The sequence below is a fragment of the Aythya ferina genome (assembly GCF_964211825.1).
Source record: "Aythya ferina genome assembly, contig: HAP1_SCAFFOLD_341, whole genome shotgun sequence".
Classification (NCBI taxonomy): domain Eukaryota; kingdom Metazoa; phylum Chordata; class Aves; order Anseriformes; family Anatidae; genus Aythya; species Aythya ferina.
In genome coordinates this window covers 52,120-78,040 of record NW_028181222.1, presented here as the reverse complement: position 1 = coordinate 78,040, position 25,921 = coordinate 52,120, and the positions used below count along the sequence as shown (strand labels likewise).

General features: G+C 62.8%; 1 protein-coding gene across 1 annotated transcript in view; it reads right to left on the bottom strand.

The window, feature by feature from the left end:
• Positions 1 to 232: 232 nt before the first annotated feature.
• The window catches only part of LOC311429113 (RNA-binding protein 10-like), a 37,988-nt gene continuing 12,299 nt past the window's right edge, over positions 233 to 25,921 (bottom strand). Inside the window, exons 7-24 of the mRNA XM_084540244.1 lie at positions 22,768 to 22,854; positions 21,704 to 21,764; positions 20,327 to 20,483; positions 17,427 to 17,587; positions 16,044 to 16,141; positions 14,592 to 14,691; positions 13,976 to 14,192; positions 13,146 to 13,293; positions 11,860 to 11,959; positions 10,808 to 10,899; positions 9,150 to 9,305; positions 6,686 to 6,832; positions 6,432 to 6,497; positions 5,098 to 5,280; positions 4,093 to 4,161; positions 2,636 to 2,739; positions 1,183 to 1,284; positions 233 to 307 (exon numbers count right to left, since the gene is read on the bottom strand). Of these exons, the coding sequence (XP_084396370.1) occupies positions 253 to 307; positions 1,183 to 1,284; positions 2,636 to 2,739; positions 4,093 to 4,161; positions 5,098 to 5,280; positions 6,432 to 6,497; positions 6,686 to 6,832; positions 9,150 to 9,305; positions 10,808 to 10,899; positions 11,860 to 11,959; positions 13,146 to 13,293; positions 13,976 to 14,192; positions 14,592 to 14,691; positions 16,044 to 16,141; positions 17,427 to 17,587; positions 20,327 to 20,483; positions 21,704 to 21,764; positions 22,768 to 22,854 (2,103 nt within the window). The 3' untranslated portion in view covers positions 233 to 252. The remainder of the gene's footprint in view (positions 308 to 1,182; positions 1,285 to 2,635; positions 2,740 to 4,092; positions 4,162 to 5,097; positions 5,281 to 6,431; positions 6,498 to 6,685; positions 6,833 to 9,149; positions 9,306 to 10,807; positions 10,900 to 11,859; positions 11,960 to 13,145; positions 13,294 to 13,975; positions 14,193 to 14,591; positions 14,692 to 16,043; positions 16,142 to 17,426; positions 17,588 to 20,326; positions 20,484 to 21,703; positions 21,765 to 22,767; positions 22,855 to 25,921) is intronic.

Below are 25,921 nucleotides of genomic sequence, written 5' to 3'. Positions count from 1 at the left end.
GAACTGGGAGGAACTGGGAGGGGGCGGGGCCAGGGTGGGGAAGTCACCGCCCCCCCCCCCCACCCCCCCCCCTTGACACCAGCCCCAATTCCGCTTTTTTTTCACCCAATTTATTACAAAAGGGGGGGGGGGGGGAGGGGAGGGGGCCCCCCATAGGGGGGGGGGGGGCCCCAAAAAAAAGGGGGGGGGGGGAGGGGAAAAAAAAGGGGGGGGGGGGAGGGGGGGTCCATGGGGGGGGGGGGGGGGGGGGGCTCAGGGCCCCTCGCTGAAGCGGCGGCGCCCCCCGGGACGGGGCCGGGGGGGGGGCCTGAAAAGGGGGGAGGGGGGGGGTCACCGGGAGGGTCCTGTGACCCCCCCCGACCCCATAAATCATCCCCTGACCCCATAACCCCCCCCCCAAAGCCTCCCCAGAGCCCCACAACCCCCCCGACCCCTATAAACCCCCCCCCCAGACCCTATAAGCCCCCCCCGGACCCTATAATCCCCCCCGACCCTATAAGACCCCCCCCGACCCTATAAATGCCCCTGGCCCTATATAACCCCCCCGACCCTATTATCCCCCCCCGACCCCATATCCTCCGGTCCCACCCCCCCAGCCCCATCCCCCCAACCCCATAACCCCCCCAGACCCCCCCTGACCCTACATAACCCCCCTGACCCTATAAACCCCCCCCGACCCTATAACCCCTCTTGACCCCATACTGCATGGCGCCACCGTCCCAGCACACTGCCCACAACCCCATAACCCCCCCAGACCCCCCCTGACCCTATAACCCCCCCCCCGGACCCTATAACCCCCCCCGACCCTGTAAGACCCCCCCGACCCTATAAACCCCCCCCCTGACCCTATAAGAACCCCCCGGCCCTATAGGGCCCCATACCGCATGGCACCGCCATCCCAGTTTGCCACCCATAACCCCCCGACCCCATAACCCCCCGGACCCCCCCTGACCCTATAACACCCCCCGACCCTATAAACCCCCCCCCGACCCTATAAGACCCCCCTGACCCTATAAGACCCCCCCGACCCTATAAGGCCCCATACCGCATGGCACTGCCATCCCAGTTTGCCACCCATAACCCCATAACCCCCCCGACCCCATAACCCCCCCAGACCCCCCCCGACCCTATAAACCCCCCCCCGACCCTATAACCCCCCCCCGGCCCTATAGGGCCCCGTACCGCGTGGCGCCGCCGTCCCAGCGCGCCGCCCTCCTTCCAGCCCATGGCCTGCAGCAGGCGGCACCCCCAGGGGGGGCTCCCGGGGGGGGCCCCTCCGCGTCCCTGCCGAACCCCAAAACACCCCAAAATCACCCCAAAACACACAAAAGCACCCCAAAACGCCCCAAAACGCCCCAAAGTCACCCCAAAGCATCCCAAGGGTCATCCCAAAGGGTCGCCCCCAGGGGGCTGCTTTGGGGCCCCCCCCCACCCCAAATATCTCAATTTTGGGGTCCCCCACCCCAAATATCCCATTTTTGGCTCCCCCCACCCCAAATATCTCAATTTTGGGTCCCCCCACCCCAAATATTCAATTTTTGGGGTCCCTCATCCCAAATATTTCAATTCGGGGTCCCCCACCCCAAATATCCCATTTTTAGGGTCCCCCACCCCAAATATCCCACTTTTGGGTCCCCCCACCCCAAATATCTTAATTTTGGGGTCCCCCACCCCCAATATCCCATTTTTGGGTCCCCCCACCCCAAATATCTCATTTTTGGGTCCCCCACCCAAATACCTCAATTTTAGGGTCCCCCACCCCAAATATCCCATTTTTGGGTCCCCCACCCCAAATATCCCACTTTTGGGGTCCCCCACCCCAAATATTCCATTTTTGGGTCCCCCACCCCAAATATCCCATTTTTGGGGTCCCCCACCCCAAATACCTCAATTTTGGGGTCCCCCACCCCAAATACCCCACTTTTAGGGTCCCCCACCCCAAATATCCCATTTTTGGGTCCCCCACCCCAAATATCCCACTTTTGGGTCCCCCACCCAAAATATCTCACTTTTGGGGTCCCCCACCCCAAATATTCAATTTTTGGGTCCCCCACCCCAAACATCTCAATTTTGGGCCCCCCCACCCCAAATATCCCATTTTTGGCTCCCCCCACCCCAAATATCTCAATTTTGGGGTCCCCCACCCCAAATATCCCATTTTTGGGTCCCCCACCCAAAATATCTCACTTTTGGGTCCCCCACCCCAAATATCTCAATTTTGGGGTCCCCCACCCAAAATATCTAACTTTTGGGGTCCCCCACCCCAAATATCCCATTTTTGGGGTCCCCCCACCCCAAATATCCCATTTTTGGGTCCCCCACCCCAAATATCTTAATTTTGGGGTCCCCCACCCCAAATACCTCAATTTTAGGGTCCCCCACCCCAAATATCCCATTTTTGGGTCCCCCACCCCAAATATCCCACTTTTGGGGTCCCCCACCCCAAATATCCCATTTTTGGGGTCCCCCACCCCAAATATCCCATTTTTGGCTCCCCACACCCCAAATATCTCAATTCTGGGGTCCCCCCACCCCAAATATTCAATTTTTGGGGTCCCCCCGCCCCCCCCGTCCCCATTTCGGGCTGCCCGGGGGCACCCATGGGTGGGGGGGTCCCGGTTTTTGGGGTGCTCACCCTGTCCCCGGGGGGGGGCCCCCAAATTTGCGCTTTTTGGGTTCGGGGGGGTCGGGCACCCCGTACTTCTCGCGCCGCTCCGCCGCCCGGTCCCGGTACTTCATCTGGGGGGGGGGGGGGCAGCACCCATGGGTGCCCCACAACCCCCCCCAGCACCCATGGGTGCCCCCAGCACCCCCCAGCCCCCATAGGGCCCCCCGGCCCCATAGGAACCCCCCAGTACCCATAGGGGCACCTCAGCACCCATGGGTGCCCCCCCATCCCCTACGCTGCTCCCCAGCACCCATGGGTGCCCCACAACCCCCCCCCAGCACCCATGGGTGCCCCCAGCACCCCCCAGCCCCCATAGGGCCCCCCGGCCCCATAGGAACCCCCCAGTACCCATAGGGGCACCTCAGCACCCATGGGTGCCCCCCCATCCCCTACGCTGCTCCCCAGCACCCATGGGTGCCCCACAACCCCCCCAGCACCCATGGGTGCCCCCAGCACCCCCCAGCACCCATAGGGCCCCCCAGCCACATAGCGTCCCCCCTAAAAGTGCCTCAGCACCCATGGGTGCTCCTTACTCCAGAGCTGCCCCCCCCAGCACCCATGGGTGCCCTCCGGCCCCATAGGAGCCCTCCAGCACCCATGGGTGTCCCCCAGCCCCATAGCACCTCCCCAGCACCCATAGCCCCTCCCCAGCTCCCTAGGAGCCCCCCAGCACCCATGGGTGCTCCCCAGCCCCATAGCTGCCCTCCCAGCACCCATGGGTGCCCTCTGGTCCCACAGGAGCCCCCCAGCACCCATGGGTGCCCCCCAGCCCCATAGCTGCCCCCCAACCCCCATAGCCCCCCACAGCACCCATAGGCGCCCTCCCAGCACCCATGGGTGCCCCTCAGCCCCATAGTACCCCCCCAGCACCCATACCCCACCCCCTGACCCACAGGAGCTCCCCAGCACCCAAGGGTGCCCCCCAGCCCCCATACTCCCCCCCAGCACTCCTCAGCCCCCTTGGGTGCTCCCCAGCCCCATAGATGCCCTCCCAGCACCCATGGGTGCCCCTCAGCCCCATAGTACCCCCCCAACCCCCATAGCCCCCCCCCAGCCCCACAGGACCTCCCTAGCACCCATGGGTGCCCCCCTCCCCCCCAGCACCCAAGGGTGCCCCCCAGCCCCCATACCCCCTCCAGCACCCATGGGTGCCCCTCAGCCCCATAGTACCCCCCCAACCCCCATAGCCCCCCCCCAGCCCCACAGGACCTCCCTAGCACCCATGGGTGCCCCCCTCCCCCCCAGCACCCATGGGTGCCCCCCTACCCCCCAGCACCCATGGGTGCCCCTCAGCCCCACAGTACCCCCCCAGCACCCATACCCCCCCCCAGCCCCACAGGAGCTCCCCAGCACCCATGGGTGCCCCCCTCCCCCCCAGCACCCATGGGTGCCCCCCTCCCCCCAAGCACCCATGGGTGCCCCACCTCCATGTCTCCCCGGTCCAGCCCCTCGGGGGGGGGGGGCTGGCTGCGGCGCTGCAGCTCCAGGTTTTGCTGGGGGGGGGGGGAACAAAAAGGGGGGAGGGGGTTAGTGGGGGGGGACCCCAAAACCCAAACGGGGACCCCAAAATCTGGGGGGGGGATCCCAAACCCCAAAGTGTCCCCAAAACCCCAAAGGGGTCCCCAAAACCCTATAGGGGGGTCCCCAAAACCCCCCTTTGATCCTGTTTCCCTGCAGGTTCGCACCCAAACCACTGCCCCCAAACCCCAAAACCCCAAAACCCCGTCCCCTTCCCCTCAGCACCCATGGGTGCTCGGGGGCACCTTGTGCAGGCCGGAACCCCCCGAACCCCAACCCCCAACCCCCAAAGTGTCCCCAAAACCCCCCCTTTGACCCTGTCTCCCTGCAGGTTCGCACCCAAACCACTGCCCCCAAAACCCCAAGAAGTGAAACCCCAACCCCCCCCCCAGCACCCATGGGTGCCAGGAGCACCTTGTACAGGCCGGAACCCCAACCCCCAACCCCCAAAGTGTCCCCAAATTCCCCCTTTGCTCCTGACTCCCTGCAGGTTCGCACCCAAACCACTGCCCCCAAAACCCCAAGAGGTGAAACCCCAACCCCCCCCCAGCACCCATGGGTGCTCAGGGGCACCTTGTGCAGTCTGGAACCCCCCAAACCCCAACCCCCAACCCCCAAAGTGTCCCCAAATTCCCCCTTTGCTCCTGACTCCCTGCAGGTGCTCACCCAAACCACTGCCCCCAAAACCCCAAAACCCCAAAACCCCAAAACCCCGTCCCCTTCCCCCCAGCACCCATGGGTGCTCGGGGGCACCTTGTGCAGGCCGGAACCCCAACCCCCAACCCCCAAAGTGTCCCCAAACCCCCCCTTTGACCCTGTCTCCCTGCAGGTTCGCACCCAAACCACTGCCCCTAAAACCCCAAGAGGTGAAACCCCAACCCCCCCCCCAGCACCCATGGGTGCTGGGGCACCTTGTGCAGGCCGGAGAGCTGCTGGTGGCGCAGGAGGGCCTCCCTGCTGGGGAACTGCCGGCGGCACAGCAGGCAGGCCAGCTTCTGCCAGTCCGTCAGCGCCTCCCCGCGCTCGGGGCGCTCGGGCTCCTCCTCGCTCTCGCTCTCCCCGCTGTAGGCGGCCACCAGCCCGCGCGGGGGGCTCTGGGGGGGGGGAGAGGTGGGTGGGGGGCACCCTTGGGTGCTCGTCTGGGGGTTTGGGGGGAGTGGAGGGAAAGGGGAGTAAGGGGGTGAGAGGGTTTGGGGAGGGAAGGGTCGGTTTTGGGGAAGGAATCTAAAATGATTTGGGGGGGCACCCAAGGGACTCTAATATTGGGTGGGGGGCACCCTTGGGTGCTCATGTGGGGGTGGGGGGGGAGGGAAGGAGCGGAGGGTGTAAGGGGATGAGGGGTTTTGGGGATGGAAGGGTTGGTTTTGGGGAAGGATCCTAAAATGATTTGGGGGGGCACCCAAGGGATCCTAATTTTGGGTGGGGGGCACCCTTGGGTGCTCGTCTGGGGGTTTGGGGGGAGTGGAGGGAAAGGGGAGTAAGGGGGTGAGAGGGTTTGGGGATAATAGGGTTGGCTTTGGGGAAGGATCCTAAAATGATTTGGGGGGCACCCAAGGGATCCTAATATTGGGTGGGGGGCACCCTTGGGTGCTGATATAGGGATTTGGGGGGAGTGGAGGGAAGGGGGAGTAAGGGGGTGAGAGGGTTCGGGGATGGAAGGGTCGGTTTTGGGGAAAGACTCTGATGTTTTTTGGGGGGGCACCCAAAGGACCTGGGTATTTGGGTGGGGGGCACCCTTGGGTGCTCATGTGGGGGTGGGGGGGGAGAGGGAGGGAAGGGGGTGGAGGAGGTTTGGGGATGGTAGGGATGGTTTTGGGGAAGGATCCTAAAATGATTTGGGGGGGCACCCAAGGGATCCTAATATTGGGTGGGGGGCACCCTTGGGTGCTCACGTGGGGGTGGGGAAGGGGGGGGAGGGAGGGAAGGGGGCATAAAGGGATACGGGGGGTTTGGGGGCATAAGGGTCGGTTTTTGGGGGGGCACCCAAGGGACCCTAGTATGGGGGGGCACCCAAGGGACCTCGATGTTTGGGGGGGCACCCAAGGGAACCCAAAGTTTGTGTAGGGGGCACCCAAGGGACCCCAATATTTGGATAAGGGGCACCCAAGGGACCCAGGCGTTTGGGTGGGGGGCACCCAAGGGACTCAGGGATGTGGGTGGGGGGCACCCAAGGGACCCCAACGTTTGGGTGGGGTGGGGGGCACCCAAGGGACCCAAGGATGTGGGTGGGGGGCACCCCGCTCACCAGGCGCTCGTCGCTGGCCAGCTTGGGCAGCTCCATGGCCGGGTGCTGCCGCTCCGTCAGGGCACCCTGCGGGGCACCCAAGGGTGCTGCGGTAAGCGGGGGGCGCTCAACACCCCCCCCCATGCCCCCCACCCCACTGCAGCACCCGCTCGCCGCCCCCCTCCCGCCGTGACCAGCACCCATCGCCCCCCCTCCTCCTCCGGCACCCGCCGCGTGGCACCCCCCCCCCCCCCCCCCAGCACCCATGGGTGCACCTTCTTCTCCAGGATGGCGTAGCCGGCGTCGGCGGCGGCCGCCTCGCGGCGCTCGTCCTCCCGGGGGGGCGGGGGGGGCCCGGCGCTGCGCCCGCTCTCCCGCTGCTTGTTCAGGCTGCGCGCCCACCGCTCCATGTCCTTGGCGATCTGCACCCATGGGTGCCCTCAGCGCCGGCACCCACGGGGGTGCAGGGGACCCGAGGGGGCTACTGGGGAGGGGGCGGGAGGAGTGGGGACCTATGGGGGCTGTTTGGGGAGGGGAGGGGGGTTTAAGGGACCCGTGGGTGCTCTTGGGGGTCTATGAGTGCTCTTGGGCACCCATGGGTGCTCCTGGGAACCCGTGGGTGCTATTTGGGTGTATGGGTGCTACTGGGATATAGGGGAACCCATGGGTGCTCTTGGGGGCCGATGGGTGCTATTGGATTAAGCATGGACCCGTGGGTGCTATTGGGGATGCATGGGTGCTCTTGGGCTATATGGGCACCCATGGGTGCTCTTGGGGCCCATGGGTGCTACTGGGCTATGTGAAGATGCATGGGTGCTTTTTGGGTTTATGGGTGCTACTGGGTTATACGGGGACCCATGGGTGCTCTTGGGCTATATGGGCATCCATGGGGGCTACTGAGACCCCTGAGCACCCATGGGTGCTGTTGGGTCATATGGGCACCCATGGAAGCTTCTGGTATCCCTGAGCACCCATGGGTGCTATTGGGTTCTATGGGCACCCATGGGGGCTACCAGGATCCCTGAGCACCCATGGGTGCTGTTGGGTTCTACGGGCACCCATGGAAGCTACTGGTATCCCTGAGCACCCATGGGTGCTATTGGATCATATGGGCACCTATGGGGGCTACTGCGATCCCTGAGCACCCATGGGTGCTATTGGGCTATATGGGCACCCATAGGAACTACCAGGATCCCTGAGCACCCATGGGTGCTATTGGGTTCTATGGGCACCCATGGATGCTACCACGATCCCTGAGCACCCATGGGTGCTATTGGGTCATATGGCCACCCGTGGGGGCTACTGTGATTCCTGAGCACCCATGGGTGCAGTTGGGTTATATGTGCATCTACAGGGGTTACCGGGATCCCTGAGCACCCATGGGTGCTATTGGGTTATATGGGCACCTATGGGGGCTACCGGGACCCCTGAGCACCCATGGGTGCTACTGGGGTATTTAAGGATCCACTGGGGCTACTGGGATCCCTGAGCACCCATGGGTGCTGTTGGGTTCTATGGGCACCCATGGGGGCTACCACGATCCCTGAGCACCCATGGGTGCTATTGGGTTCTATGGGCACCCATGGGGGCTACCGCAATCCCTGAGCACCCATGGGTGCTATTGAGTTATATGGGCACCCATGGATGCTACCACGATCCCTGAGCACCCATGGGTGCTATTGGGTTCTATGGGCACCCATGGATGCTACCAGGATCCCTGAGCACCCATGGGTGCTATTGAGTTATATGGGCACCCATGGATGCTACCACGATCCCTGAGCACCCATGGGTGCTATTGGGTTATATGGGCACCCATGGGGTCTACTGGGACTCCTGAGCACCCACGGGTGCTGTTGGGTTCTATGGGCACCCGTGGGGGCTACCGTGATTCCTGAGCACCCATGGGTGCTATTGGGTTATATGAGCACCCATGGGGGCTACTGTGATCCCTGAGCACCCATGGGTGCTATTGGGTTCTATGGGCACCCGTGGGGGCTACCGTGATTCCTGAGCACCCATGGGTGCTATTGGGTTATATGGGCACCCATGGGGGTTACTGTGATTCCTGAGCACCCATGGGTGCTGTTGGGTTCTATGGGCACCCATGGGGGTCACCGGGATCCCTGAGCACCCACGGCTGCTGTTGGGTTATATGAGTACCCATGGGGGCTACCGCGATCCCTGAGCACCCATGGGTGCTATTGAGTTATATGGGCACCCATGGATGCTACCACGATCCCTGAGCACCCATGGGTGCTATTGGGTTCTATGGGCACCCATGGGAACTACCAGGATCCCTGAACACCCATGGGTGCTATTGGGTTATATGGGCACCCATGGGGGTTACTGGGATCCCTGAGCACCCATGGGTGCTGTTGGGTTCTATGGGCACCCGTGGGGGTTACTGTGATCCCTGAGCACCCATGGGTGCTGCTGGGTTCTATGGGCACCCATGGGGGTCACCGGGATCCCTGAGCACCCACGGCTGCTGTTGGGTTATATGAGTACCCATGGGGGCTACCGCGATCCCTGAGCACCCATGGGTGCTATTGAGTTATATGGGCACCCATGGATGCTACCACGATCCCTGAGCACCCATGGGTGCTGCTGGGTTCTACGGGCACCCATGGGTGCCCGGGGGGGGGTAAATTTTGATTCCCCGTGCCGGGGGCCCCCCAAGGCGAGATCACGCTCCCCCCCCCCTCACTAAAACCCCAAGGAGCACCCATGGGTGCCGACCTGCTGCGCCGTCTTGGTCTTGTGCTTCTCCTTCTTGTCCTTGGGCTCCTTGGGGGGGCCGGGGGGGGGCTCGGCGGCGGCGGGGGGGGCGGCCAGGTAGGTGCGGCGCTCCCCGTCCCAGTACAGGTACTGCTGCGCCCCCGCGTCGTAGTAGTACTGGGGGGGGGGGGGGGGGGGCGTCAGCACCGGGACCCCCCCCCGGGGGGGGCCACGACCCCAAATGGGACCCCCCCACCCCAAAAAGGGAGCCCCGTGTCCCAAAATGGGGTCCTGAACCCCAAAAAGGGGGTCCTGAACCCCCAAATAGGGTCCTGAACCTGCAAGTGGGACCCCCCCCAGTGCCCCAAAATAGCCCCCCCGGATTGAAAAATGGGCTCTCTGTACCCCAAAATGCCCCCCCCACGCCAAAAAGGGACCCCCCCACCCCAAAAAGGGAGCCCCGTGTCCCAAAATGGGGTCCTGAACCCCAAAAAGGGGGTCCTGAACCCCCAAATAGGGTCCTGAACCCCCAAATGGGCCCCCCCGGCTCCAAAATAGCCCCCCCGCGCCCCAAAACGGAGCCCTGAACCCCCAAATGGGACCCCCCCACCCCAAAAAGGGACCCCCCCACCCCAAAAAGGGACCCCTGTGTCCCGAAATGGGGTCCTGAACCCCCAAATAGGGTCCTGAACCTGCAAGTGGGACCCCCCCCAGTGCCCCAAAATAGCCCCCCCGGATTGAAAAATGGGCTCCCTCTATCCCAAAATGCCCCCCCCCACCCCAAAATGGGACCCCCCCCACCCCAAAAAGGGAGCCCCGTGCCCCAAAATGGGGTCCTGAACCCCCAAATAGGGTCCTGAACCCCCAAATGGGACCCCCCCGTGCCCCAAAATAGCCCCCCCGGATTGAAAAAGGGGCTCCCTGTACCCCAAAATGCCCCCCCAGCACCCCAAAAATGGACCCCCCCCACCCCAAAAGGGACCCCCGTGCCCCAAAATGGGACCCCCGTACCCCAAAATGGGGTTCTGAACCCCAAAACGTGGCCCCCCCGTGCCCCAAAATAGCCCCCCCGGATTGAAAAATGGGCTCTCTGTACCCCAAAATGCCCCCCCCGCACCCCAAAAGGGACCCCCCCACCCCAAAAAGGGACCCCCGTGTCCCAAAAAGGGAGTCTTGAACCCCAAAATGGGGTTCTGAACCCCAAAATGGGCCCCCCCCTGTGCCCCAAAATAGCCCCCCCGGATTGAAAAATGACTCCCTCTATCCCAAAATGCCCCCCCCGAACCCCAAAAGGGACCCCCCCACCCCAAAAAGAGACCCCCGTGCCCCAAAATGCCCCCCCCTCACCCCAAAACGGGCTCCTGAACCCCCCCAAATTGCCCCCGCTTCACCCCAAAATGCCCCCCCCGCACCCAAAACCTCCCTTTTTCACCCCAAATCCCACCTGGAAAACCAAGGTGTGTGGGGGGGGGGGGAGCCACCAACACCCCCCCCCCCCCAAAAAAAAAAACCCCAAATCCCCCAAAGGAGCTCTCCGCGTGCCCCAAACTGCCGCTTTTTCACCCCAAAACGCTTCCCAGCCCTAAAAGGCCCCAAAATCGCGCTTTTTCGGCCCAAAAGCTGCCGCGGGGGGTGGGGGGGGGTTTGGGGGACCCCCCCCCGCACCCCAAAAGCCTGACCTGGGAGTGGGGGTCGTAGTAGAGCCCGGTGAGGGGGTCGTAGTAGTACCCCGAGGTCTCGTCGTACTGGTAGGTGGAGACGTCCGGCACCGCTGGGGGGGGGCGGGGGGGTCACCGGAGGGGGTCGCGGACCCCAAAAACGGACTCGGCGCCCCCAAAAACCCCCGGGACCCCCCCAAAAAGCCCCCAAACCCCCCCAAAAAGCCCCAACCCCCCCCCAAAAAGCCCCAAAACCCCCCCCAAAAAGCCCCAAAACCCCCCAAAAAACCCCAAACCCCCCCCAAAATCCACCCAAAAAAACCCAAAACCCCCCCAAAAAGCCCCAAAACCCCCCCAAAAAAACCCAAACCCCCCCAACCCCCCCCCAAAAAGCCCCAAACCCCCCCCCAAAAAGCCCCAAAACCCCCCCAAAAAACCCCAACCCCCCCCAAAAAAAACCCCAAAACCCCCCCAAAATCCACCGAACCCCCCCCCCCAAAAAAAAACTAAAAATGACCCCAAAGGGTTCCCAACCCCCCCCCCCAAAAAGCCCCCAGGACCCCAAAAGCCCCCCCCAAAACCTCCCCCCCCCCCCCCCCCCAGGGACCCCGAACCCCCCCCGGACCCCCCCAAAATCCCCCTGACCCCCCCCCAACCACCCCCAAGACCCCCCCAGGGACCCCAAACTCCCCCCCCAGGACCCCAAATCCCCCCCAGGACCCCAAATCCCCCCCCAGGACCCCCCCAACCCCCCCCAAAACCCCCCCCAGGACCCCCAAACCCCCCCCCCAAGGACCCCCAACCCCCCCCCAAATCCCCCCCAGGACCCCAAATCCCCCCCCCAGGACCCCAAAATCCCCCCAAATCCCCCCAGGACCCCCAAAATCCCCCCCCAGGACCCCCAAAATCCCCCCCCAGGACCCCCAAAACCCCCCCAAATTCCCCCCCCAGGACCCCAAAACCCCCCCCAAACCCCCCCAGGACCCCCAAATCCCCCCCAGGACCCCCAAACCCCCCCAAACCCCCCCAGGACCCCCAAAATCCCCCCCCCCAGGCCCCCCCCCCCCACTCACGGTACTGCCCGTAGGGTTCGGGGCCGGGGGGGGCGGCGGGGGGGGGCCCGCTGGGGGCCGGGCTGGGGGCGTCGGCTTTGAGGGGGGCCGCAGCGTAGCTCTGGGGGGGGGGGGGCACCCCAAAATTAACCCCAAAAAGCCCCCCCCCCACCCCAAAATCCCCCCCCCACCCCAAATCCCCCCCCACGACCCCAAATCCCCCCCCACGACCCCCAAATCCCCCCCCAGGACCCCCAAACCCCCCCCAGGACCCCCCCCCAATTTTTGGGTCCCCCCCAATTTTTGGGTCCCCCCCATTTTTTGGGTTCCCCCCCATTTTTTGGGTCCCCCCCCCCATTTGGGGACCCCCCCCATCCATTTTCGGGGTCCCTTGTGGCCCCCCCCATTTAAATTCCCCCCCCCCAAAAAAATTTAAGGCCCCCCCCCATTTTTTAACCCCCCCCCCAAATTTGGGGACCCCACCCCAAAATTAGGGCCCCCCCCCAATATTAGGGACCCCCCCCAATATTAGGGACCCCCCCCAAAATTAGGGCCCCCCCCCCAATATTAGGACCCCCCCCCCAATATTAGGGACCCCCCCAATATTAGGCCCCCCCCAATATTAAGGCCCCCCCCCCCCAATATTAGGAACCCCCCCCCAAAATTAGGGACCCCCCCCCCAATATTAGGAACCCCCCCCCCAATATTAGGAACCCCCCCAATATTAGGGACCCCCCCCAAAATTAGGGCCCCCCCCCCAATATTAGGACCCCCCCCCAATATTAGGACCCCCCCCCCAATATTAGGGACCCCCCCCAATATTAGGCCCCCCCCAATATTAAGGCCCCCCCCCCCAATATTAGGAACCCCCCCCCCAAAATTAGGGACCCCCCCCCCAATATTAGGAACCCCCCCCCAAAATTAGGGACCCCCCCCAAAATTAGGGACCCCCCCCCAATATTAGGGACCCCCCCCCAAAATTAGGGACCCCCCCCAAAATTAGGGACCCCCCCCCAATATTAGGGACCCCCCCCCCCAAAATTAGGAACCCCCCCCAATTTTAGGAACCCCCCCCAAAATTAGGGACCCCCCCCAATATTTGGACCCCCCCCCCCAAAATTAGGAACCCCCCCCAATATTAGGCCCCCCCCCCAAAATTAGGGACCCCCCCAATTTTTACCCCCCCCATTTTTACCCCCCCCCCATTTTTACCCCCCCACCCCCATTTTTAGCCCCCCCCCCATATTAAATGACCCCCCCCCCCCCCCCCCTAAAAATTTTTGGGGTCCCCCCCCCCCGGCACCCACCTGGCTGGGGGCTCCCGGGGGGGTCGCGGGGGGGGCTCGGTGCCGCTTGTGGGGTACGGGGGGGGGGCGGCGGTGCTGGGGGGGGGGCGGCTGAAGGTGCCCCCCCCCTGCGCCCCCTCCAGCCCCGGCACCCCCGGCTCCTCTGCTCCTGGGGGGGGGGCACAAAATTAGGGGGGGGGGGGGGAATTGGGGATGGGGGGGTCACGGGGGGGTCATGGGGGGGGTAAATTTGGGGCTGGGGGGGTCATGGGGGGGTCATGGGGGGGGTAAATTTGGGGATGGGGGGGTCATGGGGGGGGTCAGGGGGTAAAGGGGGGGGATGGGGGGGGGGAATTTGGGGATGGGGGGGTCATGGGGGGGGTCATGGGGGAAAGGGGGGGGGATGGGGGGTGAATTTGGGGATGGGGGTGTCATGGGGGGGTCATGGGGGAAAGGGGGGGGGTTTGGGGACAAGGGGGGGGGGCTTTTGGGGTTGGGGGGGTCATGGGGGGGTCATGGGGGAAAGGGGGGGGATGGGGGGGGTTTTGGGGATGGGGGGGTCACGGGGGGGGTCAGGGGGGAAAGGGGGGGGTAAATTTGGGGATGGGGGGGTCGGGGGGGTCATGGGGCAAAAGGGGGGGGCTGGGGGGGTGAATTTGGGGCTGGGGGGGTCATGGGGGGGGTCATGGGGGAAAGGGGGGGGTCTGGGGGGGTAAATTTGGGGCTGGGGGGGTCCCAGGGGACAATGGGGGGGGGTCTGGGGACAAGGGGGGGGCTTTGGGATGGGGGGGTCATGGGGGGGTCATGGGGTCAAGGGGGGGGCTTGGGGACAAGGGGGGGGGGGCACTCACCGGGGGCGGGGCCGTCGGGCTTGGCGGGGGCGGAGCCAGCGAGGGCGGGGCCGGGGGGCGGGGCGGCCGCGCCCTTCAGGTAGGCGGAGCCGTAGAGGGAGGGGGCGGGGCCGGCGAAGGCGGGCTCCTCCGATTGGTAGAAGGCCCCGAAGTCGCCGGGAGGCTCCTCCCCCGCCCCGCCCCCCCCCGCCCACGCCGCCTCCCCCCCCGGGGCCGCCTGCGGGAGGGGGGCGGGGCCGAGTCAGGACACGCCCCCCGAGTCGCTTAGCCCCGCCCACAAAGCCCCGAGCCCCGCCCACCTGCCCACAAACCCCGCCCACTCCCCCAAAGCCGCCACCCCCTGCCCACGGCCAAGCCCCGCCCACCTGGCTCCGAAGCCCCGCCCACCAAGACCACGCCCATATTCACTAAGCCACGCCCACTCTTCTTTAGCCACGCCCACTGGTAGAAGCCCCGCCCCTTATACAACAGCCCCGCCCCCTAGCAAGCCCCACCCCCCCACCACGCTCCCACGCCCTTCCCTATCCATAAGCCCCGCCCCCAGTCCCGTGGCCACGCCCCCTCCCTCAAAGCCACGCCCCTCCTGCAAGCCCCGCCCCCCTCAGGCCCCGCCCACCTGGGACAGCGCCCATTGGGCGGCGGCGATGGCCGTGGAGGCGACGGAGGCGGCGCTGGCACGGGGCGGGCCCTCCCCTGGCCCCGCCCCCTGCACCTCCCTAGGGGCGGGGTCAAGTCAGGGACACGCCCACCAAAAAGGGCGGGGCCTCGGGTCAAGGGGTGGGGCCTCAATGGGATTGGGGGCGTGGTTTGAGGGTAGTGGGCGGGGTTTAAGAGGCAGAGGGGCGGGGCCTATAGGAAAGGGGTGGGGCTGTACATTGTGGGCGTGGTCTAGCCGTTGGGGGCGGGGCGTAGAGCCGGTGGGCGGGGCTTACTCCATGCCTGGATGAAGTGGGCGTGGCTTTGGGTGAGTGGGTGGGGCTTGGATATGGTGGGCGGGGCTTGAACCTTCCCTAGGCTGGCCAGGGACCAGGGGTGTGGTTGTGGGCGGGGCTTGGTGTTGGTGGGTGGGGCCTGGGGTTGATGGGCGTGGCCTGGAGGTGATGGGCGGGGCTTGGGCCTTATTGGCTGTCCACTTGGGGGTGTGGTTGTGGGCGGAGCTTGGCGCTGGTGGGTGGGGCTTTAGGACAGATGGGTGGAGCCTGTCGTTGGTGGGCGTGGTCTGGGGGTTGATGGGCGTGGCTTGGATGTGGTGGGCGTGGCCTGGAGGTGGTGGGCGGGGCTTGGACCACTCTCAGGTGCTGTTCCTAGGGCTGCCGCTGCCCGATGAATGGGATTAGGGAGAAAGGGGCGGGGCATAGGGCTAGGGGGCGTGGCCTGTGGTGTGGGGGCGTAGCCTGGGGGTGATGGGCGTGGCTTGGAGGTGGTGGGCGTGGCTTCGAGGTTATGGGCGTGGCTTGGGCCACCCTCGTGTGCCGTTCCCAGGGCTGTTGATGCCCAATGAATGGGATTAGGGAGAAAGGGGTGGGGCTTTGCGACAAGGGGCGTGGCCTGGGGATGATGGGCGTGGCCTGGAGGTGCTGGGCGTGGCCTGGAGGTTATGGGCGTGGCTTGGGCCACCCTCGGGTGCCGTTCCCAGGGCTGTTGATGCCCAATGAATGGGATTAGGGAGAAAGGGGCAGGGCTTAGCGACAAGGGGCGGGGCCTGGGGTAATGGGCGTGGCTTTAAGGTGATGGGCGTGGCCTGGGGGTGGTGGGCGGGGCTTGGGCCACTCTTGGATGCTATTCCCAGGGCTGTTGATGCCCGATGAATGGGATTAGGAAGAAAGGGGCGGGGCTTAGCTATGAGTGGCGTGGCTTGTGGTGTGTGGGCGTGGCCTGGAGGTGGTGGGCGTGGCCTGAACGTGATGGGCGGGGCTTGGGCCACTCTCAGGTGCCATTCCCAGGGCTGCCACTGCCCAATGAATGGGATTAAGGGGAAAGGGGTGGGGCTTAGCGACAAGGGGGCGGGGCCTGGGGGGGTGGGCGTGGCCAAGGGGGCGTGTCCAAGGGGGAGGGGGCGTGTCCTGACCTCTTGGAGCCCTTGGCGAACTCGACGTTGATGCTCTTGCCGTCGATGTGCAGGGGGGGGTGCAGGGCCTGCAGCATCTGCAGCAGCTGCGACGCCTCCTGGGGGGGGGGGGGGGACAAAAAATTGGGGGGGGGGCGCCCAAAAATTAGGGGGGGGGGTCCCACATCACTGGGGGGGAGGGGGGCACCCCAAATCCATGATGGGGTCGGGAGGAGGACGGGAGAAGGGAGGGGATGGGAGCTCAGAGGGGGGGATGATGATGATGGGGGGGGTTAATTAATGCGGGGGGGGTTAATTAGAGTGGGGGGGCACCCAGAAATTAGGGGGGGGTCCCCACATCACGGGGGGGGGCACCCCAAATCCATGATAGGGTCGGGAGGCGGAGGGGATGGGAGCTCATAGGGGGGGATAACGACGCTGGGGGGGGGGTTAATTAAGGAGGGGGGGTTTAATTAAGGCAGGGGGGGTTAATTAGGGTTGGGGGGGCACCCAAAAATTAGGGGGGGGGGTCCCATATCACTAGGAAGGGTGGGGGGGAGCACCCCAAATCCATCATAGGGTCGGGAGGAGGAGGGGATGGGAGCTCAGAGGGGGGGATGATGATGATGGGGGGGGGGGGTTAATTAACGCGGGGGGCGTTAATTAGGGTGGGGGGGCACCCAGAAATTAGGGGGGGGGGTCCCACATCACATTGGGGGGGTGGGGGGGCACCCCCAAATCCATGATAGGGTCGGGAAGAGGAGGGGAGAAGGGAGGGGATGGGAGCTCAGAGGGGGGGGATGACGATGCTGGGGGGGGGGTTAATTAATGCGGGGGGGTTAATTAAGGCAGGGGGGGGTTAATTAGGGTTGGGGGGGCACCCAGAAATTAGGGGGGGGTCCCACATCACATTGGGGGGGTGGGGGGGGCACTCCAAATCCATCATAGGGTAGGAGGGGATGGGAGCTCATAGGGGGGGATAACGATGCTGGGGGGGGGGTTAATTAACGCGGGGGGGTTAATTAAGGATGGGGGGGTTAATTAGGGTTGGGGGGGCACCCAAAAATTAGGGGGGGGGTCCCCACATCACAGGGGGGGGCACCCCAAATCCATGATAGGGTTGGGAAGAGGGGAGAAGGGAGGGGATGGGAGCTCAGAGGGGGGAATGATGATGATGGGGGGGGGGTTAATTAATGCAGGGTGGGTTAATTAAGGCGGGGGGGGGTTAATTAGGGTTGGGGGGGCACCCAAAAATTAGGGGGGGGTCCCCACATCACGGGGGGGGCACCCCAAATCCATGATAGGGTCGGGAGGAGGAGGGGATGGGAGTAGGGGGGGATAACGACGCTGGGGGGGGGGCTAATTAACGCGGGGGGGGTTAATTAGGGGGGGGGGCGCCCCCACCACGATGGTGGCCAGCTGCACGAAGGCGAAGCCGCGGTTGAGCTGGGTCTGGCGGTCCTTTATCACGCGGACGTTGGCGGCCGAGAGGGCGGCGAAGGGGGCGAGGGCGGCCAGGATGGACTCCAGGCTGCTCTGGGGGTGCAGGTTGCGCAGGATGATGGCTGGGGGGGGGCAAAAAATTAATTAGGGGGGGCCAAAAAATTAATTAGTCACCTTAATATTAACGATACGGGGTTGTGGGATCGCCGGCGCCGCGTTAAATCCCGTGAAACGGCCCCAAAGTTGAGCCGGAGGCACCCGAACGTCACCACCCCCCCCCCCTCCCAGGACCCCCCCCCCAAATTTTAGCCCCCCCACCCCCCAAATTTTACCCCCCCACCCCCCTAATTTTACCCCCCCCCCCAAATTTGTCCCCCACGACCCCCAGACCCTCCCCAAAAAGCCCCGAGCCCAAAATCCTTCAAAACTGCCCCCCCCTCCCCCACATATTAGCCCCCCCACCCCCACCTCAGGACCCCCCCCCCCCCAAATTGCCCCAGACCCCCCCCCAGGACACCCATAACCACCCCAAATCCCCCCAACCCCCCCTAACCCCCCAATTTTCCCCATAACCACCCCCAAATTCCCCCAGGACCCCCCCAGACCCCTCTAGCCCCCCCCCCAAAGACCCCATAACCCCCCCCAGACCCCAAATCCCCCATAACCCCCCCAGACCCCAAATCCCCCCCAGATCCCCCCCAAATTCCCTCAGGATCCCCCCAGACCCCTCTAGCCCCCCCCCAAAAACCCCATACCCCCCCCAGACCCCAAATCCCCCCATAATGCCCCCAATTCCCCCAGAACCCCCAGGACCCCCCCAGACCCCTCTAGCCCCCCCAAAGATCCATAACCCCCCCCAGACCCCAAATCCCCCCATAACCCCCCCAAATCCCCCCCAAATTCTCCAGGACCCCCCCAGACCCTCTAACCCCCCCCAAGACCCCATAACCCCCCCAGACCCCCTCTAGCCCCCCCAAAAACCCATAACCCCCCCAGACCCCCGTAACCCCCCCCAAAGACCCCATAGCCCCCCCCCCCAGACCCCAAAGCCCCCCCAAATCCCCCCATAACCCCCCCAAATTCCCCAGGACCCCCCCAGACCCCTATAACCCCCCCCCAAAGACCCCATAACCCCCCCAAATCCCCCCATAACCCCCCAAACTCCCCCAGGACCCCCCCAGACCCCCTCTAACCCCCCCAAAGACCCCATAGCCCCCCCCCCCCAGACCCCAAATCCCCCCAAATCCCCCCAAATCCCCCTATAACCCCCCCAAATTCCCCCATAGCCCCCCCAAATTCCCCAGGACCCCCCAGACCCCCTCTAGCCCCCCCCCAAAGACCCCATAACCCCCTCCAGACCCCAAATCCCCCCCCAAATCCCCCCAAATTCCCCATAACCCCCCCAAATTCCCCCAGGACCCCCCCCCAGACCCCCAGGACCCCCCCCCCAAAGACCCCATTACACCCCCCAGACCCCAAATCCCCCCATAGCCCCCCCCAAACCCCCCTCAAATTCCCCCATAGCCCCCCCAAATTCCCCCAGGACCCCCAAGACCCCTCTAAACCCCCCCAAAGACCCCATAACCCCCCCCAGACCCCAAATCCCCCCATAATCCCCCAAATTCCCCCTTAGCCCCCCCAAATCCCCTCATAACCCCCCCAAATTCCCCCATAACCCCCCCCAAACTCCCCCAGGACCCCCCCAGACCCCCTATAACCCCCCCCAAAGACCCCATAGTCCCCCCCCCAGACCCCAAATTCCCCCCCCATAACCCCCCCAAATTCCCCCATAGCCCCCCCAAATCCCCCCATAACCCCCCCAAACTCCCCCAGGACCCCCCCAGACCCCCATAACCCCCCCCCAAGACCCCATTACCCCGCCCAGACCCCAAATCCCCCCATAATCCCCCCCAAATCCCCTCATAACCCCCCCAAATCCCCCTATAACCCCCCCAAATTCCCCCATAACCCCCCCTGAATTCCCCCAGGACCCCCCCAGACCCCCCTACAGCCCCCCCCAAAGACCCCATAACCCCCCCCAGACCCCAAATCCCCCCCAAATCCCCCCATAACCCCCCCAAATTCCCCCATAGCCCCCCCAAATTCCCCCAGGACCCCCCCAGACCCCCTCTAGCCCCCCCCAAAGACCCCATAACCCCCCCCAGACCCCAAATCCCCACATAACGCCCCCAAATCCCCTCATAACCCCCCCTGAATTCCCCCATAACCCCCCCAAATTCCCTCATAACCCCCCCAAATCCCCCCATAACCCCCCCAGACCTCCTCTAGCCCCCCCCAAAGACCCCATACCCCCACCAGACCCCAAATTCCCCCATAACTCCCCCAAATCTCCCCCAAATTCCCCCATAGCCCCCCCAAACTCCCCCAGGACCCCCCCAGACCCCCTCTAACCCCCCCAAAAAAAACCCATAACCCCCCCCCAGACCCCAAAATCCCCCCCAAATCCCCCCCAAATTCCCCCATAACCCCCCCAAATTCCCCCAGGACCCCCCCAGACCCCCTCTAGCCCCCCCCAAAGACCCCATACCCCCCCCCAGACCCCAAATCCCCCCCAAATTCCCCCATAACCCCCCCATAACCCCCTCAAATCCCCCATAGCCCCCCCAAACTCCCCCAGAACCCCCCCAGACCCCCTCTAGCTCCCCCCAAAAACCCCATATCCCCCCCCAGACCCCAAATCCCCCATAATGCCCCCAAATCCCCCCCAAATTCCCCGTAACCCCCCCAAATCCCCCCCAAATTCCCCAGGACCCCCCCAGACCCCTCTAGCCCTCCCCCAAAGACCCCATAACCCCCCCCCAGACCCCAAATCCCCCCCAAATTCCCCCCCCCCCGCTCACTGTCGTTGGCGTTGTCGGCTCCCGGCTCCGTCCCCCCCCGAGGACCCCCCCGGGGTCCCCCCCAAAGTGGGGGTGTAGGGTTGGGGGAGGGGCAGCAGCCCCCCCCCCCCGGGCACCAGCTCCGGCCGCGGCCCCCCCGGGCCCCGTTGTTCCGCTTCTGCACCCCAAAAAAAAACCCCATGGGACCCCAAAATTGGGGAAAAAATCCCCAAAATTGGGGTCGGAACCCCAAAATTGGGGAAATAATCCCAAAATTAAGGGGTGAACCCCCAAATTGGGGGGGTTGGGACCCCAAAATTGGGGAAATAATCCCAAAATTGGGGTTGGAACCCCAAAATTGGGGAAATAATCCCAAAATTGGGGGGGTGTGACCCCAAAATTGGGGAAAAAATCCCAAAATTGGGGTCGGAACCCCAAAATTGGGGAAATAACCCCAAAATTGGGGGGGTGGGACCCCAAAACTGGGGAAATAATCCCCAAATTGGGGGGTGAACCCCAAAATTTGATGGTTCAACACCAAATTGGGGGGGTGGGACCCCAAAATTGGGGAAATAATCCCCAAATTGGGGGGTGAACCCCAAAATTTGATGGTTCAACACCAAATTGGGGGGGTGGGACCCCAAAATTGGGGAAATTATCCCCAAATTGGGTGGCTGAACCCAAAAATTGGTGAAATAATCCCCAAATTGGGGGGTGAACCCCAAAATTTGAGGGTTGTAACCCAAACCGGGGGAGTGAAAATACAAAAATTTGTGCAATTATCCCCAAATTTGGGGTCTGAACCTCAAAATCTGATGATTGAACCCCAAATTGGGGGGTTGGAACCCCAAGTTTTCTGGAATGATCCCAAAATCTCATGCTTTAAACCCAAATTCGGTGCCTGAAACCCAAAATCGGATGGTTTTACCCCAAATCTGGGTGGCAGAACCCAAAAATTTGTGGTTTCACCCCAAAATTTGGTGGCCGAACCCCAAAATTTGGTGGTCAGACCCCAAAATGTGGGGATTGAACCCCAAAATTTGGTGCCTAAACCTCCCAATTTTGGGGTCAAACCCCGACATTTTGTAGCGTGGCTCCAAACTACCCCAAATTTGGTGAGAAAACCCAAAATTTGGGGTTTTCACACCAAAACGTGGGAGTGGAGCCCGAAACTCTGACAGAACCCCCCAAATTTAGGATTTTTACCCCAAAATTCAGTCCCCAGCCCCCCAAAATTCCTCCCCCCCCCCCATTTGTCTGAGGATCCCTAAAGTCTTCCCGTTTTGGGGTGAAACCCGGCAATTTTGGGGCCAATCGGAGGAAATTTGGTGTGGTTTTGGGGTTCTAAAGGGCACCGAGGGTTTTGGGGTGAAAACGGGCGGTTTTGGGGCCACTCACCGGCTTTAGGGACGCCGCATTTGAAGCATTTCTCCCGGCGCTTGAAGTTCTGCACCCCGCACTGCCGGAGACCCCAAAACCCCCCGGTTTTGCCCCAAATCTTCCCGGAGCCCCCAGCTCTCCCCCCTGCCCCAAAATCTCCCCAATTTGCCCCAAAATCCCCCCCCGAAAGCCCCCAGGCTTCCAACAGCCCCCCCCCAAACCTCCCCGCACCCCAAAATCCCCTGAAACCCCCCCAAATTTTTACCGACGCCCCCCAGGGACCCCCAAACCCCCCCCAAGCCCCCCCCCGGGGCCCCTCAAACCCCCCCGGGGCCCCCCAAAAACCCCCCAGGACCCCCCCAGGACCCCCCAAAGCCCCCCCCCAGATACCCCAAGCCCCCCCATCCCCCCTTTAACCCCCCCCCAGACACCCCCCAAGACCCCCCCACGCCCCCCCATCCCCCCTTAACCCCCCCAAGCCCCCCCCCAGGACCCCCCCAAACCCCCCAGGCCCCCCCCCAACTCCCCCCCAGCCCCCCCTTAACTCCCCCAGGACCCCCCCAGCCCCCCCCAGGACTCCCCCCAAACCCCCCAGGCCCCCCCCCCAACCCCCCTTTAACCCCCCCCACACCCCCCCTTAGCCCCCCCAACCACCCCCAGGACCCCCCCCAAACCCCCCAGCCCCCCCTTAACCCCCCCAGACCCCCCCCAGCCCCCCCTTAATCCCCCCCTTAACCCCCCCCAACTCCCCCTTTAACCCCCACAATCCCCCAATCTCCCCCCCCGACCCTCCCCAGCTCCCCCCTTAACCCCCCCATCCCCCCTTTACCCCCCCCACCCCCCCCAAACCCCCCCAGGACCCCCCCCAAACCCCCCCACGCCCCCCCCACCCCCCCCTTAACTCCCTCCAACCCCCCCCAACCCCCCCCACCCCCCCTTTAACCCCCCTTTAACCCCCCCATCCCCCCCTTTAACCCCCCATCCCCCCCCTTAACCCCCCCATCCCCCCCCCACGACCCCCCCCCACCCCCCCCACACCCCCCCACCCCCCCCCAGGACCCCCCCCCGGACCCCCCCCCCACCTTGGCGCAGAGCCAGTCCTCGTTGACCTTGGGCTTGGGGTCGCTGTAGTGCAGGGACACTCGCTGCCCCAGCAGGCTCAGCCCCTGCTGCGGGGGGGGCACGGGGGGGTCGCACCAGTACGGACCAGTAACAGCCCAGTACAAACCAGTAACAGCCCGGGAGCGACCAGTAGGAGCCCGCCCAGGGGGATGGGGGGGATGGGAACGGGGTGGGAGGCACCAGTATGGACCAGTAAGGCCAGCACGGGGGGCACCACAAGGGGGGGTGCTACGGACCAGTAAGGACCAGTATAGACCAGTAAGCACCAGTATAAACCAGTAGCCACCAGTACAGATCAATAAGCACATGTACACACCACTAAGCACCAGTATAGATGAGTAACTGCCAGTATAGACCAGTAAGCACCATTCTAGACCAGTAACTACCAGTATAGACCAGTAAGCACCAATATAGACCAGTAAGTACCAGTACAGACCAGTTATCACCTGTACAGTCCCGTAACCTTTCTAGACCAGTAACCACCAGTACAGACCAGTAAGCACCAGTATAGACCAGTAAGCACCAGTACAGACCAGTAAGCACCAGAACAGACCCGTAAACTTTCTAGACCAGTAACCACCAGTACAGACCAGTAAGCACCAGTACAGACCAGTAAGCACCAGTACAGACCCGTAAACTTTCTAGACCAGTAACCACCAGTACAGACCAGTAAACACCAGTATAGACCAGTTATCACCAGTATAGACCAGCAGCCACTGGTACACACCAGTAACTGCCATTCTAGACCAGTAACCACCAGTACACACCAGTAACCAGCAGTATAAACCAGTAATAACCAGTATGGACTAGCAAACACCAGTAGAGACCAGTAACCACCAGTACCCACCAGTAACAGCCCAGTACCAACCAGTAACAGCCCGGTAGCGACCAGTAGGAGCCCGCCCAGGGGATGGGGGGGATGGGAACGGGGTGGGAGGCACCAGTATGGACCAGTAAGGCCAGCACGGGGGGCACCACAAGGGGGGGTGCTACGGACCAGTAAGCACCATTCTAGACCAGTAAGCACCAGTATAGACCAGTAAGCACCAGTATAAACCAGTAGCCACCAGTACAGAGCAATAACCACCTGTACAGACCAGTAAGCACTAGTATAGACCAGTAAGCACCAGTACAGACCAGTAACCACTGGTACAGACCAGTAAGCACCATTCTAGACCAGTAACTACCAGTATAGACCAGTAAGCACCAATATAGACCACTAAGCACCAGTACAGACCAGTTATCACCTGTACAGACCCGTAACCTTTCTAGACCAGTAACCACCAGTACAGACCAGTAAGCACCTGTACAGACCAGTTACCACCTGTACAGACCCGTAAACTTTCTAGACCAGTAACCACCAGTATAGACCAGTAAGCACCAGTATAGACCAGCAGCCACTGGTACACACCAGTAACTGCCATTCTAGACCAGTAACCACCAGTACACACCAGTAACCAGCAGTATAAACCAGTAATAACCAGTATGGACTAGCAAACACCAGTAGAGACCAGTAACCACCAGTACACACCAGTAACAGCCCAGTACCAACCAGTAACAGCCCGGGAGCGACCAGTAGGAGCCCACCCGGGGGGATGGGGGGGATGGGAGGGGGGTGGGAGGCACCAGTATGGACCAGTAAGGCCAGCACGGGGGGCACCACAAGGGGGGGTGCTACGGACCAGTAAGGACCAGTATAGACCAGTAAGCACCAGTATAAACCAGTAGCCACCAGTACAGATCAATAAGCACATGTACACACCACTAAGCACCAGTATAGATGAGTAACTGCCAGTATAGACCAGTAAGCACCATTCTAGACCAGTAACTACCAGTATAGACCAGTAAGCACCAATATAGACCAGTAAGTACCAGTACAGACCAGTTATCACCTGTACAGTCCCGTAACCTTTCTAGACCAGTAACCACCAGTACAGACCAGTAAGCACCAGTATAGACCAGTAAGCACCAGTACAGACCAGTAAGCACCAGAACAGACCCGTAAACTTTCTAGACCAGTAACCACCAGTACAGACCAGTAAGCACCAGTACAGACCAGTAAGCACCAGTACAGACCCGTAAACTTTCTAGACCAGTAACCACCAGTACAGACCAGTAAACACCAGTATAGACCAGTTATCACCAGTATAGACCAGCAGCCACTGGTACACACCAGTAACTGCCATTCTAGACCAGTAACCACCAGTACACACCAGTAACCAGCAGTATAAACCAGTAATAACCAGTATGGACTAGCAAACACCAGTAGAGACCAGTAACCACCAGTACCCACCAGTAACAGCCCAGTACCAACCAGTAACAGCCCGGTAGCGACCAGTAGGAGCCCGCCCAGGGGATGGGGGGGATGGGAACGGGGTGGGAGGCACCAGTATGGACCAGTAAGGCCAGCACGGGGGGCACCACAAGGGGGGGTGCTACGGACCAGTAAGCACCATTCTAGACCAGTAAGCACCAGTATAGACCAGTAAGCACCAGTATAAACCAGTAGCCACCAGTACAGAGCAATAACCACCTGTACAGACCAGTAAGCACTAGTATAGACCAGTAAGCACCAGTACAGACCAGTAACCACTGGTACAGACCAGTAAGCACCATTCTAGACCAGTAACTACCAGTATAGACCAGTAAGCACCAATATAGACCACTAAGCACCAGTACAGACCAGTTATCACCTGTACAGACCCGTAACCTTTCTAGACCAGTAACCACCAGTACAGACCAGTAAGCACCTGTACAGACCAGTTACCACCTGTACAGACCCGTAAACTTTCTAGACCAGTAACCACCAGTATAGACCAGTAAGCACCAGTATAGACCAGCAGCCACTGGTACACACCAGTAACTGCCATTCTAGACCAGTAACCACCAGTACACACCAGTAACCAGCAGTATAAACCAGTAATAACCAGTATGGACTAGCAAACACCAGTAGAGACCAGTAACCACCAGTACACACCAGTAACAGCCCAGTACCAACCAGTAACAGCCCGGGAGCGACCAGTAGGAGCCCACCCGGGGGGATGGGGGGGATGGGAGGGGGGTGGGAGGCACCAGTATGGACCAGTAAGGCCAGCACGGGGGGCACCACAAGGG